Source organism: Acipenser ruthenus, chromosome 4, assembly GCF_902713425.1.
Source record: "Acipenser ruthenus chromosome 4, fAciRut3.2 maternal haplotype, whole genome shotgun sequence".
NCBI lineage: Eukaryota > Metazoa > Chordata > Actinopteri > Acipenseriformes > Acipenseridae > Acipenser > Acipenser ruthenus.
The window spans coordinates 93,713,806-93,731,169 of record NC_081192.1 but is presented as its reverse complement, the minus strand read 5'-3'; the positions used below and the strand labels follow the sequence as shown (position 1 = coordinate 93,731,169).

The 17,364-nt window shown below is 36.8% G+C and overlaps 1 protein-coding gene across 1 annotated transcript in view; it reads right to left on the bottom strand.

The window, feature by feature from the left end:
* Nucleotides 1–3,266: 3,266 nt before the first annotated feature.
* LOC117400543 (methionine synthase reductase-like) overlaps nt 3,267–17,364 on the bottom strand; it is a 28,302-nt gene continuing 14,204 nt past the window's right edge. Inside the window, exons 14-16 of the mRNA XM_059023105.1 lie at nt 7,439–7,531; nt 5,210–5,392; nt 3,267–4,143 (exon numbers count right to left, since the gene is read on the bottom strand). Coding sequence (XP_058879088.1) covers nt 3,999–4,143; nt 5,210–5,392; nt 7,439–7,531 — 421 coding nt within the window. The 3' untranslated portion in view covers nt 3,267–3,998. The remainder of the gene's footprint in view (nt 4,144–5,209; nt 5,393–7,438; nt 7,532–17,364) is intronic.

The window sequence follows — 17,364 nt, the reverse complement described above, 5'->3', positions numbered from 1 at the left end:
GTAACGACAGTTGTAGTACATTGTTGTTTACTTTGGTTAACAACCTGGCCTGATTTGGGCCAGCCCTGCCCACTATAAATCTGACTAACTTTGGCCCTTACCATCAGAGTGAAGTTGTCAGCACACAGGTTCTAGAGGCACCTCATGCCAAGAACAAAAGAAATTCCTGAAGACCTCTGGAAAAAAAGTTGTTGATGCCTATCAGTCTGGAAAGGGTTACAAAGCCATTTCTAAGGCTCTGGGGCTCCACCGAACCACTGTCAGAGCCATATTGTCCAAATGGAGAAAGTTTGGGACAGTAGTGAATCTTACCAGGAGTGGCCGTCCTGCCAAAATCTCTCCAAGAGCAAGGCATAAAATTGTCCAGGAAGTCACAAAGAACCCTAAAACAACATCCAGGGATCTGCAGGCCTCTCTCGTCTCGGCTAAGGTCAGTGTTCATGACTCCACCATCAGAAAGACACTGGGCAAAAATGGGATTCATGGCAGAGTAGCAAGGCGGAAACCATTGCTCACTAAGAAGAACATGAATGCTCATCTCAAGTTTGCACCTGGATGATCCTCAAGAGTTCTGGAACAATGTTCTATGGACAGATGAGTCAAAAGTGGAACTTTTTGGCCGAAATGGGCCCCGTTATGTCTGGCGAAAACCAAACACTGCATTCCACAGTAAGAACCTCATACCAACAGTCAAGCATGGTGGTGGTAGTGTCATGGTTTGGGGATGCTTTGCTGCATCAGGACCTGGACGCCTTACCATCATTGAAGGAACCATGAATTCTGCTCTGTATCAGAGAATTCTACAGGATAATGTCAGGCCATCCGTCCGTGAGCTGAAGCTGAAGCGCAGCTGGGTCATGCAGCAAGACAATGATTCGAAACACACAAGCAAGTCTACATCAGAATGGTTGAAGAACAAATTTAAAGTTTTGGAATGGCCTAGTCAAAGTCCAGACCTAAACCCCATTGAGATGTTGTGGCAGGACCTGAAACGAGCAGTTCATGCTCGAAAACCCACAAATGTCACTGAGTTGAAGCAGTTCTGCATGGAGGAGTGGACCACAATTCCTCCATGGCGCTGTGAGAGACTAATCAATAACTACAGGAAGCGTTTGGTTGCAGTTATTGCTGGCTGTGTGCAACGATGAGAAACCCTGTAGACAACACTCCAGACACGTAGAATGGAGGTACAACACAGTTTCATTTACACTTTTTATAAGATCAAACAAACAAATGAAAACCTATTCCTCTTGGAACACTAACAAAACTGTTGCCCTAACTGTTTACAGGATAGCTAAGCTGTTTACCTGTACCAGCACACAACCTAAACAGTAGCCTCAGCTGATTTGACCCCACATGAACCAATTGAAGCAAACAGTGTTACAAAGCAAAGGTTCATGTGGTTCAATTAAAACACTAGGTCATGTGACCAATGAACAGTGTTTAGCAGTAGCTGATAGGAAGGAGTTTTTTTTTTTGTTTTTTTTTAACCCAATACATACTTTTTGTCAGCAGGGCTCACAATATGGTGTTTCAGTCAAGCTGAAAGGAACATTTTTTTTTTTTTTTAAATCAAGATGCAGCTTTTTGTTTTATATTTCATAAACATTTACGTATTTTTTCAAATTATCAACAAACAAAAAAGCTTTAAGTATGTACAAACAAAGCTCTTTATGAACATTTTTGGTAAAAGAAAAACGTCTGATCTATTATAAATGTATAAAGGACACAGAGTACACAATTTCTTTAAAAATGGAAACAGCAGCGATTCAAAACCACAATTTTCCACCTCTACTTTATAACTACAGCTATACTACATGCGCCACCGAAGAATCTGCTTGTAAGCATGAATCCAAATCTCCAACTTATCACACCGTCAAACACACTACAGTTGCTGAAGTCTCATCAAATCACATCTTATTTCAAGCACCAAAAGCTTGTTTTCGATTGGACAAAACTTATATTTCTAGTATGATTATTTAAGAAGGTTATATTGGGTAATCACGTGTGGTTGATATGTAAAATAAACATTCCAGGCAATTTCCGAAATGCACCTTTACACTGAAACGAAAAAGCACCGAAATGTTCCTTTACACTGAAATGATTGTTTAAATTATAGATGCCCAATTAACTGAGAAAATTAAAAACTGCTTGATATTGTATGTCAAAAGTGTATGGAATGTCACTATATAACACATTGTCGTCTCTGAGCATTAGTGCAATTGTCTACTTTACTAAATGCCTTCGCTCTGGAGGTAGGGGGCTGTCTTTACTCTCAATGTATTGATTGTGCAGATCTACCAAGAGATGGCACTCAGTGAATCTTTTTGCGAACCAAATGATTCACAGGGTTCAGGAGGCTTCACTTTTCCCATCACCACTAGTATTATTATTATTATTATTATTATTATTATTATTATTATTTATTTCTTAGCAGACTCACTTTGTACATAAGAATGTTTACAAACGAGAGGCCATTCAGCCCATCTTGCTTGTTTGGTTGTTAGTAGCTTATTGATCCCAGAATCTCATCAAGCAGCTTCTTGAAGGACCCCAGGGTGTCAGCTTCAACAACATTACTGGGGAGTTGGTTCCAGACCCTCACAATTCTCTGTGTAAAAAAGTGCTTCCTATTTTCTATCCTGAATGCCCCTTTATCTAATCTCCATTTGTGACCCCTGGTCCTTCTTTCTTTTTTCAGGTCAAAAAAGTCCCCTGGGTCGACATTGTCTATAACGTTTAGGATTTTGAATGCATGAATCAGATCACAGCGTAGTCTTCTTTGTTCAAGACTGAATAGATTAAATTCTTTTAGCCTATCACGACATGCCTTTTAAACCCACCTTTTAAATGCCTTTTCTCTCTCCTTCCAACACTCCACACGCCTTCTTATTCCCCATCAACCTGATACACACAAAATGGCTTCCTTTTATACATAGTACTCAATTATTAACCCATACAATTTATCAATTTATCATTTACCTCATTACACTCTATTGAGGTTACATTCAGGTGCTCTACCTAAAGCTGACTTCCAGCTCCCTTGAGGACTCTATTAGAACCGCAGTGTTTAAGTTTTGTCTTTAACAGTGAAACAAAGCTTTGGTCAGTCTAACAACTTTGTTTTTGTTTCTTTTATGAATTGGAAACCAGTATAGATTACCCATACCGGTGATAGCGTACCACAGTTTATCCACGCAGGGTACAGGTTTATAAAATCAATCCATTATGAGACATGGCACCAGAACTCCAAGAAAAGAAACATATCAGGAACATCATTTTATTTCATTAAATAGAGCACATAAAAGTATATGTTAAAAGGAATTCCCAGTTATGTTATTTCTATAGAGTATTACTGAAGTATGGTAAACTGCTTTGCATCAGATATTTAGGCCAGTGGGGTTTACCATTAGGTTGAATCACAAGACTCTTTTTAATACTGCACTGAGGACATTAAAAGGGCAATGTCAAACTTACAGGGGAAAAAACACAGACAATAAAATCCCAGTCACCACAGCATGATACACATTTATAGCATATGTTTTATTTAACTCTACCTTTTTAAATGCCCAGTTTATGTATACCAATGAATACCCAAATAATTCGGTGTGAAGAATGTCCTTGTGTAGGACTGAATGTCTTACGGGGACAAACAGAATTTCAGACATTTTCTCTACCTCAAAAACAAGACCATTCAAATGGAAAGCTATTACTATTCTTTATGGTTACTCATAAAAAAAATGTCCCACATTAAAATCCAATAAACTTATTTCCATACACCACCACACATTTTTATTATATAACAAATCAAAAAGCCTTTATCTATCTACATCATTTTAAAAAATTGCACAGGAATAAAGTATTTGTTCAAGTTGAAGGCTTGATTGAATTTCTGTATGAAATGTCATAGTTTGTTGGTCAAAGCCTGCTTACTGAAGACATAACTATATATGTTATTTTGTGTTTTCATGCAGTTATCTTCTCTTCATTATTGAATTTCAGCCCCATATATCTTGTAGGTAGCATTTCTTATCACGTAGACCTGCTACAACGTTCATAGCCTCCAGTTTATCTATTTGCAGTTCTTTGCCCACAATATCAATCAAGGCCTCGTTTACATCTTTCGCCATGTTCTTTGCATCACTAAAACAGAGAAAACAAAAGGATGAGTCAACAGAAAAAGATTTTAGATGATGATGATGACAAAATAATTCCATATTTTTTTAATACCATGCACATTTATTTACTGGTCTCAAATGTGTAGTTCTGAATGAAATATAGGTTTTACCAAACATGTATTTCCATTTTAACACTAGAACTGCCATGCGGGTCAGTTTCACCCATTTTGCATTTAAAAAGTTAATTACTCTTCCGCTGTAAATCGTATGTGTATGTCCATTTTTGACTTTTCCTAAATATATGAATTAGACATCCTGACTGCGTTTGATAGCCAGAATCACAAATATGATAAAGTTATAAACAGTTCTACCTAGAACCGCCACGTGGGTCAATGTGACCCATGCATTACAATATAACGCAAGATATTCTATTTTATTGTAAATGCAGCAAACAAGACACACCTCCTCCTCCTAGCACATGTGTTTTATTTTTATTTCAAGCCTTTCTTTGTTTGTAGACTGACTACGAGACAGAGATTGCTATGATTGTGGATTTGTCAAGATGCAAACTCAGTGAAAGCTTAGTTGCTTATTTTTCAATGTACCTGGAGACAATCCTTCGTTTTGTTCCACAAATGCAACTGTGATAGGACTGAGTTTCAGTTGGATTAGTAACAAAGAATTTGTCAGCTAGGGCATCCAGTTATCTTGGAGTTTTTGGTGGGAAGTAATGCCCATGACATTACAAGACTTTGTTTAGTAGCAGGTAAGCCACAAACCCATCTATTAGCTCCATTCTGTCTATATTTAGAGAGTGGTTCTAACTGCACACTGTATTAAATGGGTGAAGGAAGATTTTATATATATTATTATATATATATATATATATATATATATATATATATATATATATATATATATATATATATATATATATCTATAACCACGAAGTTCTATAGGTGGTTATGATTTTCCTCACAAATTGGTATAGTAGGAACTTCAGCCTGACATTTTTTTGAAACACTGAATATAATCACCTTAAACACTTTTTTTTTTTTTTTTTTTTTTTTTTAACTTGAAGGCATACTTACCCACAAACATAGATGCAACCATTTTCTTTAAGCAATATTCTGGTGAGATCTTGAGCACAAAGTCTTAGATTGTCTTGAACATATTTTGGCTTTGCTTCTTCTGTACTTCCCAGCGAATCCCTGGAGAAGCAGATTTTCAGGTGAGTTAAGGTGCCATTTTCCAGAAAATGTCTCAGTTCATCTCTGCAACACAAGAGAAAAGGATTCAGCAAAGAACCAGAAGAGCATACAATCTACCTATATTGGCCACAAGCCTATTCTATATCATTGTTTCAATACATCCTTAATATATTTCTGGACATGCAAAAATACACCAGCAATTTTGCATCCTTTATCGGTAAAACCATCACTAAAATAACATTTTCGACATCTGAACTGTGCTATGCTTGGAAATCAGGTTGCTGAATATCCACTCAATACTATGCATAACCATTAGTCTCAGTGGCACTTGAGAGTTGAGATATTTCAAATAAGGACTTAAAGGATAAATATTTTTAGAAAAACATTTTCTAGTGACACTTGATCTTTAAAGGGATGCTGTCTGTAATCTAAATCTATGAAAAAACTTTAAGAAATCAGCAAGAGAATTGAGCAGCTGTCTAAAGTATTATCATTGTCTGTGCTTTATGGATTTTACAACTTTTTCAATAGCACGCTAGCTTTGATTAAGGCTTTACGGCATCCCATAGGAAGTTAAGATACGAATGACCTTTTTTGTAGTGTTGACCTCTCATGCAACATTTTATTTAAATCCCATTACCCTTCTGTGTTGCGTACATGCCCCCTACACCTTTTCTTGGAATCAATAAACATAGAAAAAACTTTTCATAATAAACAGGGGTGTATAAAGATTTAACATGTCTTAGTTTGGCAGGTATTAATTTAAAATATAGAAACCTCTTAAAAATGTGTTAATAACACAACAAGAAAAGCTGTCATCTCCTAATTTGTCCTCATCTAGTCAACTGAGTACCAATCAATGGCAATGTAGTTCTACATAAGAATTATCACGCTAAGAAAGTTGAAATCAGAGGTTTAATCTTCCCCTGGACTAGAATCCCACAATTCGCTGCAGAGATGTTGCGCACATTGGGATGCATTTTTGGTGAAACGAGCAAAGTGATGGAATAAAGCTCGTCTTCAGCTGTGTAGAGAGAACAAATTAAGCATCCTGAAATAAATGAATGATTCATTTAAACCTTTTTTGTACATCCAAAAAAAAAAAAGTTTTCATTCATTTTCATTTTTGTACACTGCAATTATAACTCCTCCTTTCAAACCCTCCTGTTCCAGTTATGTTTGTTGTTTGTTTTATGTTGTCCTAATTAAACAAGTGACTGGTAATTTTCCCTCATGTTTGCGTTTTGACAATTTTTTCCGCTGGTTTGGTACAATTTTCGATTGTGTTTATATAGCATTTGCTAACACGATTGAACCGGAAGTATTATTTTGGCAGATAAATCCGCTTAAATGCTCATTACTTATTCATTTAGAACCGCAGAAAATGAAATGTGATCCGCTGGCGGATAAAACGGAGGATCACTTTAGAAAATAGGTGGATATTTTTTAATGGATTAACCTGTGAAAAAATTCCGCAGATTTTGCCGTTTCCACTGAAAATGAAACCCCTTTCGAAAATCAGGCCCATTATGTAGTGTTGACCTCTAAAGCAATATTTTATTTAAATACCATCACACTTCAGTGTTGCATATTCTCTTCACTTTCCCTTTCTCAAAAATCAAATAACATGAAAACTATTTTCTTAATAAACTACTATAAAATGTCAAAGTATAAATATCTTGCAACTTCAACAGGTCAGTCTGCATAATTATTAGTGTTTGTATGTGACTACATGACATGATAATTTTTGTTCTATGCAAGTGAAAACAGCCTAAAATAAAGGATATAAAAGTCTAAACATAAAAAAAAATCATACAACACTGGCCTGTGCTACCTTTATAATGTTTGTCAATGCTATCCACCTTCTTCGGTGTATTTGAATAGTTTTATAGCAAGTCTCCTTTCATAGCTCATTTTGCTATGGGCCTGTTTAATTTAATCTGAGGAAATATGCAGCCACTCTCTAACTTTGTTATTAAATTACATTTCTGCTGTCATACAATAGAAATGTATGCAGTGTCCATAAGATACACAGTAGATTTGTCACAAAGAACGAGTTACACAGAATCAGTAAAAAAAGGACGCTGTTCACGTGGGAAATGCACTTACCTAAAAAGAAAATCTTTGTCTTTATGCCGGCAGCCAAAAAAGAGCCATGTCTCCCCGAAATGAAAATCAGGGTTTTCTTGTCTCTGCTTTTCCCTGTAGAACAAAACAGTCATGATGAAAAACTTACTAAGTAACACATTCAACAAGGCAAAACTTTCATATAGATCTGTAAATCACAATTTAAACTGGTAGGATCAATAAATCAGTAAGCGCAGTTATTATAGTGTTTTAACCCCTTTACCGCTTAGAATTTTCCGATGCCTTGTTTAATTATGTGGCAGCTAACACTAGGGGATTTTGTGTGGACAAACAAGTTGTCTACAGGGTGTGCTGCCTCTTGTCCTGGGAACTCACTAGAAATAAGACATCAGTCTCTTTTGATGTAGCAACTATGAGTGAGAGCAAAATAACAAAGGCATTTTATGATAACTTCTACTTGTAAGAGTCAAAATTTCTAAATAAATATGCAAATATGTTTAAAAACATTCAACAAATCTACCGTATCATCATTCAAAGGACTTTTCCCCACACTGTGAATGTTTATTTCTTCAGTGCTGGAATCCACTCTTATCTTTCATGTCTTTGGATTTCTTTCAATAGTCCCGTCACAGTGTCAAAAACATAGACATTCTCCGCAAGAATACAATAAAAAGAACATTACAAGGTGAGAAAAAGCAGGTCTAATATTTAAATCCACAGCAGCAGATTACTAATTCATTACAAAAAACTCTGAAATAGGAATTTTGAATCTCTTAAATCAGTACTATTCAATTACATTCTCCTGCGGGCCAGATAAGCCAATGTCCAAACCTTGGGGGGGCCACAGGGTGCTCATGATGTCGTACCGGTGGGAGGGGCGGGTGGGGGGTTGTTTAAACGGTTATGAAAATCTGACTATCCAATCACACTTTACATAACAAAACGTTGCAACACTACACTTGCACCAATCAGCTAATACATCTCAGAAATAACTACTTACAATGATACAATGTCTGATCGCCATTTAATAATAAAAATAGAAAGCAAATATATTTTTCCTGATATTTTCCTGAAAATATTCAAACGACATCTTGCAAACAAATATTTATACAAAGCCCACTAATCTTAATTTTATTTAAACTATACAATTAAAATTATAAGTTAAATTCTGGAGAAATGAATTGACATCTAATTTCCCATTCTTATTGCCTGACATTGACACTCTGCAAATTACTGTGAAACAAGCATTCAAGTTAACTAATGAAAGCACATCAATTATGAATCACTTTATTTAGCCTCTTATGCGCCTGATTTAAAACTGTAGCACTGTGTCTAAATATGTATCAACATGTTCTGACTCCAATGTGTTTAAATGTAAATGAAAAGTTTCTAACTTAAATACATGGCACGACAGTAAACAGAGGGAAAATAAACTTAAGTGCATATTTAATGTGCCATCTTTGACAGTGCCGTAGGTGCATTTCTTATTAGTGCCAAATGTTTTTTTTTTTTTTTTAAAGCCCAAATAAAAGATCTTTGACAGGCTTGGTTTTTTCAGCTAAATTACTGTGCTTGAATAGTTTTTTTGTCTTCTTTTCTCTGGCTGTATGTCTGACACTGAATCACTCTTCAAAAGAAAGCATAATCATGGATCTCTAGGTAACTAAACTAACTGTGTTAAGTAAGTGGAGGAAGACACCTTCAGGATAGCTAAGGTTGTGTAGTCCAGTGGTTAAAGAAAAGGGCTTGTAACCAGGAGGTTCCCGGTTCAAATCCCACAGCAACCACTGACTCATTGTGTAACCCTGAGCAAGTCACTTAACCTCCTTGTGCTCCGTCTTTCGGGCGAAACGTAGTTGTAAGTGACTCTGCAGCTGATGCAGAGTTCACACGCCCTAGTCTCTGTAAGTCACCTCAGATAAAGAGGTCTGCTAAATAAATAAATAAATATTATTAATAATAATAATAATAATAATAATAATAGATAGAAATTACAGGAGAGGAGTAATTATTTTGAGAAGTTAAACAGTAAATTGTAAAATAGCATTCACTGTTGGGCTATGGAATGTACTAATATGAATAGGAATGAATGTGTACACAGTGTGTCTATATATTTTATTGATTTGAGGGTAGCTTGCACACAGAGTAAGTTGTAAACAAGGAAGGAGAAGGCAGATTTGGTATTATGGCGTGTTGCCAAAAAAAACTAAAAACACTGGTTAACAGGGGCCAGTTTTTCAAAACGTAATCTGGGAAACAGTGATCCGGATTTTATAAACCTATATTTTGTGATCGAGATTACTTTTATATAAAAAAAAAAAAAAAAAAAAAAAAAAAAACATTTCATAACTGTAATCTGGATAAGTAACCCAGCACTGACATTTTCTGAAGAAAAAAATGATCAAAACGATCCAGATAAAAGTAATCTCGATCACAAAACATAGAATTACAAAATCCGGCTCACATTGATCCAGATTACAAGTTTTGAAAAATCGGCCCCAGAAGATAGCGGCGACCTGTCAATCAGGGCTGCCAACTTCTTTTACAAAAACCCACTCGATCAAGAGTGTAAATTATGATATCACAATCACCTCTGATGTTGTTTCCCATTGTAAGCAAATAGCAACTACACTATTTGCAACTGTATGTTTTTTTTTTTTTTTTTTTTTAAGTTGTGTTTTATGTGCTTAATTATTGAACAGTCACCTGAAATACTAATCACTCAATCATTCCCTTTATTTAATCAAGTAAAACCCTTGAGAACAAATTCTCATTTGCAATAATGCCTGGCCAAAAAGGCTTACAAATGTATTGTAGCGATCCATGCGTTTGTGTTTTTGTGCTGTACTTCCACTGTATTTGTGTACTGTAATTCCCACTGTAATTGTGTTCCCTTCCCACTCTGTATTTCCCGCCGCTGGTATTGTGTGCCTTTGTCTGTGTCAGTTGTGCTGCGCATGGTCTGTGTCTCCCCTGTGATTGGTCCTCTCTGTTAACCACTCGTGTACACCACGGTTCCACCCGAAGTGTGCGGCCGAGGACCAATGGGAGATGTGTGGCGCTCTCCCCTCATCTACATAAGGGGGGGAGCTAAGCCTATAAGAAGGCGCTGCACCGCCATTTTTATGGGTTGTTGTTGTGCTGGTTGCCATGGTTGCTGTGTTCCTGTGTGTGAATCCTGTGTTGTTGACAGAGCTGTGGTGACCAGCGTCTCTCTGTTTTCTGCTGCCTACAAATGCTACAGTATTTATTATTATATTTAGGGTTGCTGTTTTTCTGTGTTTGTGCCCGACTTTTTCTTCTCCTTTTAAGAATTCAATTGATCCCTGTTAAGCCATTGTGTATTTCAATTACAACTGAGAAAGGTGTTAGGAATAAAATTGGTTTAATGTATGGGTTTTGCTTTGTGCAGAATGTAGAAACTGCATGCAAACGAGTGTGCAACATTTTAATAAGTGACTAATCTTTATTAAACTTATAATGACATTTTTATTTTATTTTATTCTGGACACACTTTATTACAATCACTGTTCGTAATTGTATTAACGTTAATAAAGACTAGTTACTTACTAAAATACTGAGTTCTCGTTTTTTTTGTTCATTCTGCTTTTAAATGAGAAAGTAAGGACTTTAGTTGTTTTACAGGAAAACCCCATAACTGGTTTTACTATTGTTATTATAGTATACCCTTTACATCCCGGTCTGGTCTCACTAGACTCACCTTATAAAAGTGCTTTTAATCTGCGATCATCGCAATCTGCTTGATATGGTGATCAGACGGCCCCATGTTCATCGAGACAGAGCCATTTCAGATTTCACAGATTCCCATCAACCCAATGCGCTTAAAAATACAAAGTTTGTTAACTCAATGTATTGTGATGATGGGAGTCTGTAAAACCTGAACTGTCTCAGCCTGTCCAAGTGAACATGGAGCCATCTGGTCACCCTATTACTGAAACATAGTTAAATTTATTTAAAGGCACTTTTACGTTTCTGTAATAAATAACATGTTGCTAGCTAGGGTTGCTTACAAAATGCAGACAAACTGGCCAAAGGCAACTTAACACACTGCAAGTTTCGCGTGTTTAGACCAAGACAGCAAACAGACCTAGTGTAGTTGAAGTGGGCAAAACAAAACCTACACCCACCATCTGTCGTTCAGGACAACATTTAAGGTAAGGGTTTAAAAAAATCTCTGTTGAAATGTAGTTCAAATTTCAGGGGTTTTTTTGTTTTGTCATGAAAAGATAAATTAAAGCCAGGATGCAACTGGCACGTTTTAGTAAGGTTGTAGCAGATGAAATGCCAGCTACCGTCAGATCTAATGTGTGTGGTTCATGCTCCAACAAGAACAAATTCTCACCCTTAAACCTACGGTTTGTGCTAAGCCATTTAGTTCAGCACAGATTACAAAGCACAATGTTTACATCTGCCAAGTGATATATTTTCACACACAAAGGAATCTCCATGGCAAATCCCACCTTCATTGGATAACCAGTTCTTAAAGTTTTGATAAAAAACTACTTAAGTGTAACGTAAGTTCATAAGTGAGATATACCCAACTATCGTCCTGAAAATTTCAAAAGCTTATCAAGTGGGTACTGGTTAAGTTTGAGCAACTAGAACCCAAACTGCACGATATGACATCTCTTATACAATGAGAGACAGCCTACACCCAACGTACTTAAAGAACAATTCTGTGACTTCAGACTTAATATTGTATACCTGTTCCTATATCAACTTGTATTTTATTTCCCAGATGGACAGGCAAGCTTAAAGGATCTTAAAAACAGGAAAAGTTCACAAAGCAGCTGAATCAGATCTACTCAAGTTTGACAATGTTTCAAGCAAACCACTAAGCATCAAGTGACTGTATGCTGGTACTTTATCTGGCAATGGAAATGGGTTGGCTGCAGTCCCAAAATATGGAAAATGAATCACTTGCAATGGCAGTGCATACTCTATCTGCACAGTACACCTGCTGCCAGCAGACAGCTGCCTAAAGATACGTGAAGTGACTTCTTAATTTAAGCACACAAAAACAGAAAAAAAGGAAAGCTGTTTTCTGAGCTTGAAATGTTAATATATTTTAAAATATCTTGTGTGGATTTAAAAATAAAAAACAGTGGAAAGACCACCACTCAACAAGAAATATAGTCAATAAAGAAGCTGATCAACTGACAAGTTATGGTTAATCTGTCTGCTAGGTTTAAATATTTGCAACAGCTAAATGTCATGTCGCAATAGCATCTTTTCCAAGCTTTGAATTCTGGGCCCCTCACACCAACTGCAAGCATGAGGCTGTGTGGTCCAGTGGTAAAGAAAAGGGCTTGTAATCAGGAGGTCCCCGGTTCAAATCCCACCTCAGCCACTGACTCATTGTGTGACCCTGAGCAAGTCACTTAACCTCCTTGTGCTCTGTCTTTCGGGTGAGACGTAGTTGTAAGTGACTCTGCAGCTGATGCATAGTTCACACACCCTATTCCCTGTAAGTCGCCTTGGATAAAGGCATCTGCTAAATAAACAAATAATAATTTAATCCGTAAACAAAATAAATGACCTGATTAAATCTATCATATTCAGTAAATTGTTAAATACAAGGGGTATAAACAAAAAACATGATGATTTTTCATGGCTACTTCAAATAATACATTTATGAGTAAATACTATAACAACTGTGGGCTACCAGTCCCTGTGTTTTTGCCTTCCCTCACTCATTGATTATATTGTATACTTTTCTTCAGACATGCATGTCTATGCCCCCAAGCTTCATGCATGCTTCCGCTTCCATTCGATGTTTGCTTGTTTATTAAAAACAACTGGTAAAGAATTCACAACATATTAATGATTTTAAAAAAATAATAAAATACAGTGGGGTATATTTACTTAATCTAAACCGAGAGGTATCCAAATGCTGCCACTAATAATTAAAAAAAGATAACTGAGTAAAACAACATTTTTTTTAAATTTAGTCATCGCCAATGGGTTTCTTTGCTTCCTTCTTGCCACCCTACCATACAGGGCAGCAGTGTGGAGTAGTGGTTAAGGCTCTTGACCGGAGGGTTGTGGGTTCAATCCCAGCTGGGGGACATTGCTGCTGTACCCTTGAGCAAGGTACTTTATCTAGAGTAAAAACCCCAGTAAAAACCCAACTGTATAAATGGGTAATTGTATGTAAAAATAATGTGATATCTTGTAACAATTGTAAGTCGCCCTGGATAAGGGCGTCTGCTAAGAAATAAATAATAATTGTTGTCACATGCACACTTTGACCAGTCTTGGCCATAAAAGCCTGTAGCTCTTGCAAAATTGCCATTAGCCTCTTGGTAGCCTCTCTGATCAGTCTCCTTCTTGCTCAGTCATCCAGTTTGGAGGGACGGCCTGATCTTCCACTTCTTAATAATCGTCTTGACTGTGCTCCAAGGGACATTCAAGGCCTTTGATATTTTTTTAATACCCATCCCCTGATCTGTGCCTTTCAACAACTTTGTCCCGGAGTTCTTTTGAAAGCGCCTTGGTGCTCATGGTTGAGTCTTTGCTTTGAAATACACTACCCAGCACAGGGAACCTACAGGAACTGCTGAAGTTATCCTGAAGTCATGTGAATCACTACAATTTACATAGGTGGAGGTCACTTAACTTGGTGTGTGATTTTGAAGGCAATTGGTTACACCTGAGCTAATTTAGGATTGCTATTACAAGGGGGGTGGACACTTATCCAACCAAGCTATTTCAGTTTTTATTTTTAATTAATTTTCTACAAATTTCTAGAATATCTTTTTCATTTGTAAGTTGTGGGGTAGGATGTGTAGATAAATGGGAAAAAAAACTATTTTAATGCATTTTAATTCCAGTCTATAAGGCAACAAAAGGTGGACATTTTGAAAGGGGGTGCAGACTTTCTCTAGGCACTGTAAATATATTTGTGTCTTTAAAATTAAATTAAAATGGTATGGTCCTTATTTAATATTTAAACGATGGCAGTATTTATATCAGCCACTGTTTTAGATCAATTAAATAGACCACACTATATTGATACATTTCTATCGATAGACCTGAAATAACAGATGGAGCAGTTTTTTTCTTTTCAGGTTGAGCACATTAATCTTGTGCGTGGCTCCTAATTTAGGCACAATCTAATTCGATTGTACTTTGTTTAAAATTACGAGAAACTAATTAAAATTTGACAAGTGGTCTGCCGAAAGCAAAATCATTATCCTCTTTGAGCCCAAGTTAAAATATGGACATCTGAAACTCAACTGAAATGAGCTGAGTGGTTTCTACTCTGTCCCAAGGTCAAGGATATCAATATTAACACCTGAATTCAATTCTGTGACATTAGTGGTGTGGAGTGGTGTTATAATTAATACAAATTACAGGGCAAAAGTATCCATTATATCCAAAGAGGTTCCTGACAGAAACTGTTTATTAATATATTCAGAAACAGCTTAGACTGAAGCCATATAAGAACAGAAGAATGGTTACAAACGAGAGGCCATTAAGCCCATCAGTGCTTGTCTGTTCCTAGTAGCTGACTGACCTCAGAACTCTGTCAAGTGGGGTCTTAAAGGATCCCAATGATTCAGAATCAACAGGTAAATCATTCTATACCCTTAGCACTCTGTTTAAAGAAGTACCTTCTGACATCTGTCCTACTTCTATCTTAACTTCATTTCCAACTTTGTCCTGTGGTTCTGGTTATTGTACTGCACCAAGTATTGGTTAGGGGTAACTGTGTCAACTCCTTTTTAACTTTGTCAATGCGACAATGAGACATCACTGTTGACTGAGTCATGGACATGCCTATTCATTTTCCTCAAGAACTCTATCATTGTGTTCATTGGTTATGTCTGGAGCAGTAGACTGTTGTTCTGTATGGAGTGACATGTTGTGAATGTATCGGCTTTCAATACCATGTAGTTTACTTTTCCTAAAATATTTTATACTTTGGACTATTTCCACTGGCCATTCCAAAGTTGTCTTTTATTGAGCCACTGTAATTAAAACACTGGTGCACAACTTTAAACAACGTTTAAAGCATTTCAAACTTATTCTGATATCACCTGCTCTTCATCAGAACTCCTCTAACTTTGTGGAATGGGAAGGTGGACGAGCAAGAAACCTGGAGCTATAATTAACCAAGATACATTTAAAATGAATCACGGGTCTAATGTGCTGTCTGGAGCTCTACTGATCTACTGGTGTGGCATGCTGGGCCATGTGAAGAGGAATACATCTTGTCAGCAGGGGTTAACCAATAACATGTTGTTGCAGAGCACAGAATGTCAGCTAGACCCTGCAGCCGGCACACACCACTTAATAGTGACCATTTTCCATTATTAGAGGAAGGAACCAAAAGGGACCACGCTGTTAATGTAAAAGTGGTTCTTGTCCAATTCAGCCTGGCAAGCTGCATTTACGAAATGGGGATCATTATTCATTATCTGAAAAAGGAATCTGAAGCAGTCATGCTGTTAGAAGTTAAAGGTAAACTCTCACTGGTAAAGACTTTTAGAGGATACAGAAGACACAGTATCTTTTATCTATTCCTTGTTTCACATGGGACTAGGTAGCACAGTAGGCAAGAAATGCAACAGTTTATATATTTTTTGTCGGAGGAGTTTTGTCTGAGAGGAATGGTAAAAAATGTGCTTGCCATTAATTCTTTAAAATGAGAACTAGACAACAAATCAGCCATACAGCCCGCAAAGCACTGTGACTTACAATAACCTAACCGATGGCCTCCAAAGGTTACCAATTAAGAATTATTAGGATAACTTAAATAAAAAGTATTAACATTTAAACAAACATATACATATGTCCACTAGGACCAATTAGTCATCAGTAGCTTAACTCCATTAACAAATTAACTTCCTTCATAATAGCTAATTGATAATGTTTTAACCAATACCTAGAAAACTTAATGACAATAAATAACAGTTTATAGCAAATGCTGACACTAGTACAAAAAGTATGTAAAAAGAAAGACCTTGCAAAGTCTGATAGGTTGGAGGCTACAGGTTGAAGACAACTAGAAATCGACATTCATGCTTCACCTGTATTTACAATCCTTTGATTCATATTTATGACGTATTGACAGCTTCCTGGGCATGTCATAAACTGTGCTTTGGATCAATACCTCTCTTCTCCTTGTTTGATCTGTAATTGTCCCTTTAGGTCTTGCTGATATAAAAGACGGCTTGCAGAATCCACCAATTTCTATTTCGAATGTGCTGGACATATTAAAAAAAAAACCTTCCGTGACATAAAGACTGGTATTGTATATCAATGAAGTCAGGCAACAGCAGAGCTGCCACAGGATCCAATTACAAGCAAGCAGTTGAGTGACTGCCAATCTGTGTCTACATTATTCACTGCAAAGGCTACAGTAGCTCTCAGTACATTGGCAAAACATGCAGAAAGCAGCCTGGCTTGCACAGCACTAATATGATAGTGATAATTCCACTCAAACTCCAAAGAATACTAATCTTGCTAAAAACCACAATTAAAATTATACACACAAAAGTTTCCCATTTTATTACTAAATTCCTTTTTTAGTTTTACAGTGAAACAGGAGGCTGTGTGGTCCAGTGGTTAAAGAAAAGGGCTTGTAACCAGGAGGTCCCCGGTTCAAATCCCACCTCAGCCACTGACTCATTGTGTGACCCTGAGCAAGTCACTTAACCTCCTTGTGCTCCGTCTTTCGGGTGAGACGTAGTTGTAAGTGACTCTGCAGCTGATGCATAGTTCACACACCCTAGTCTCTGTAAGGCACCTTGGATAAAGGCGTCTGCTAAAAATAATCAAATAAATTATAATTACGTCAGTAAAGGGACCGACAAAATGTGCCTTAAAGGGGGGTGGCCTTAATACTGACGGCACATAGTCAAAACATTTGTCAAATAATTCTAGTAAGATCTTATTTATAGTATAAGCTCATACGGTAT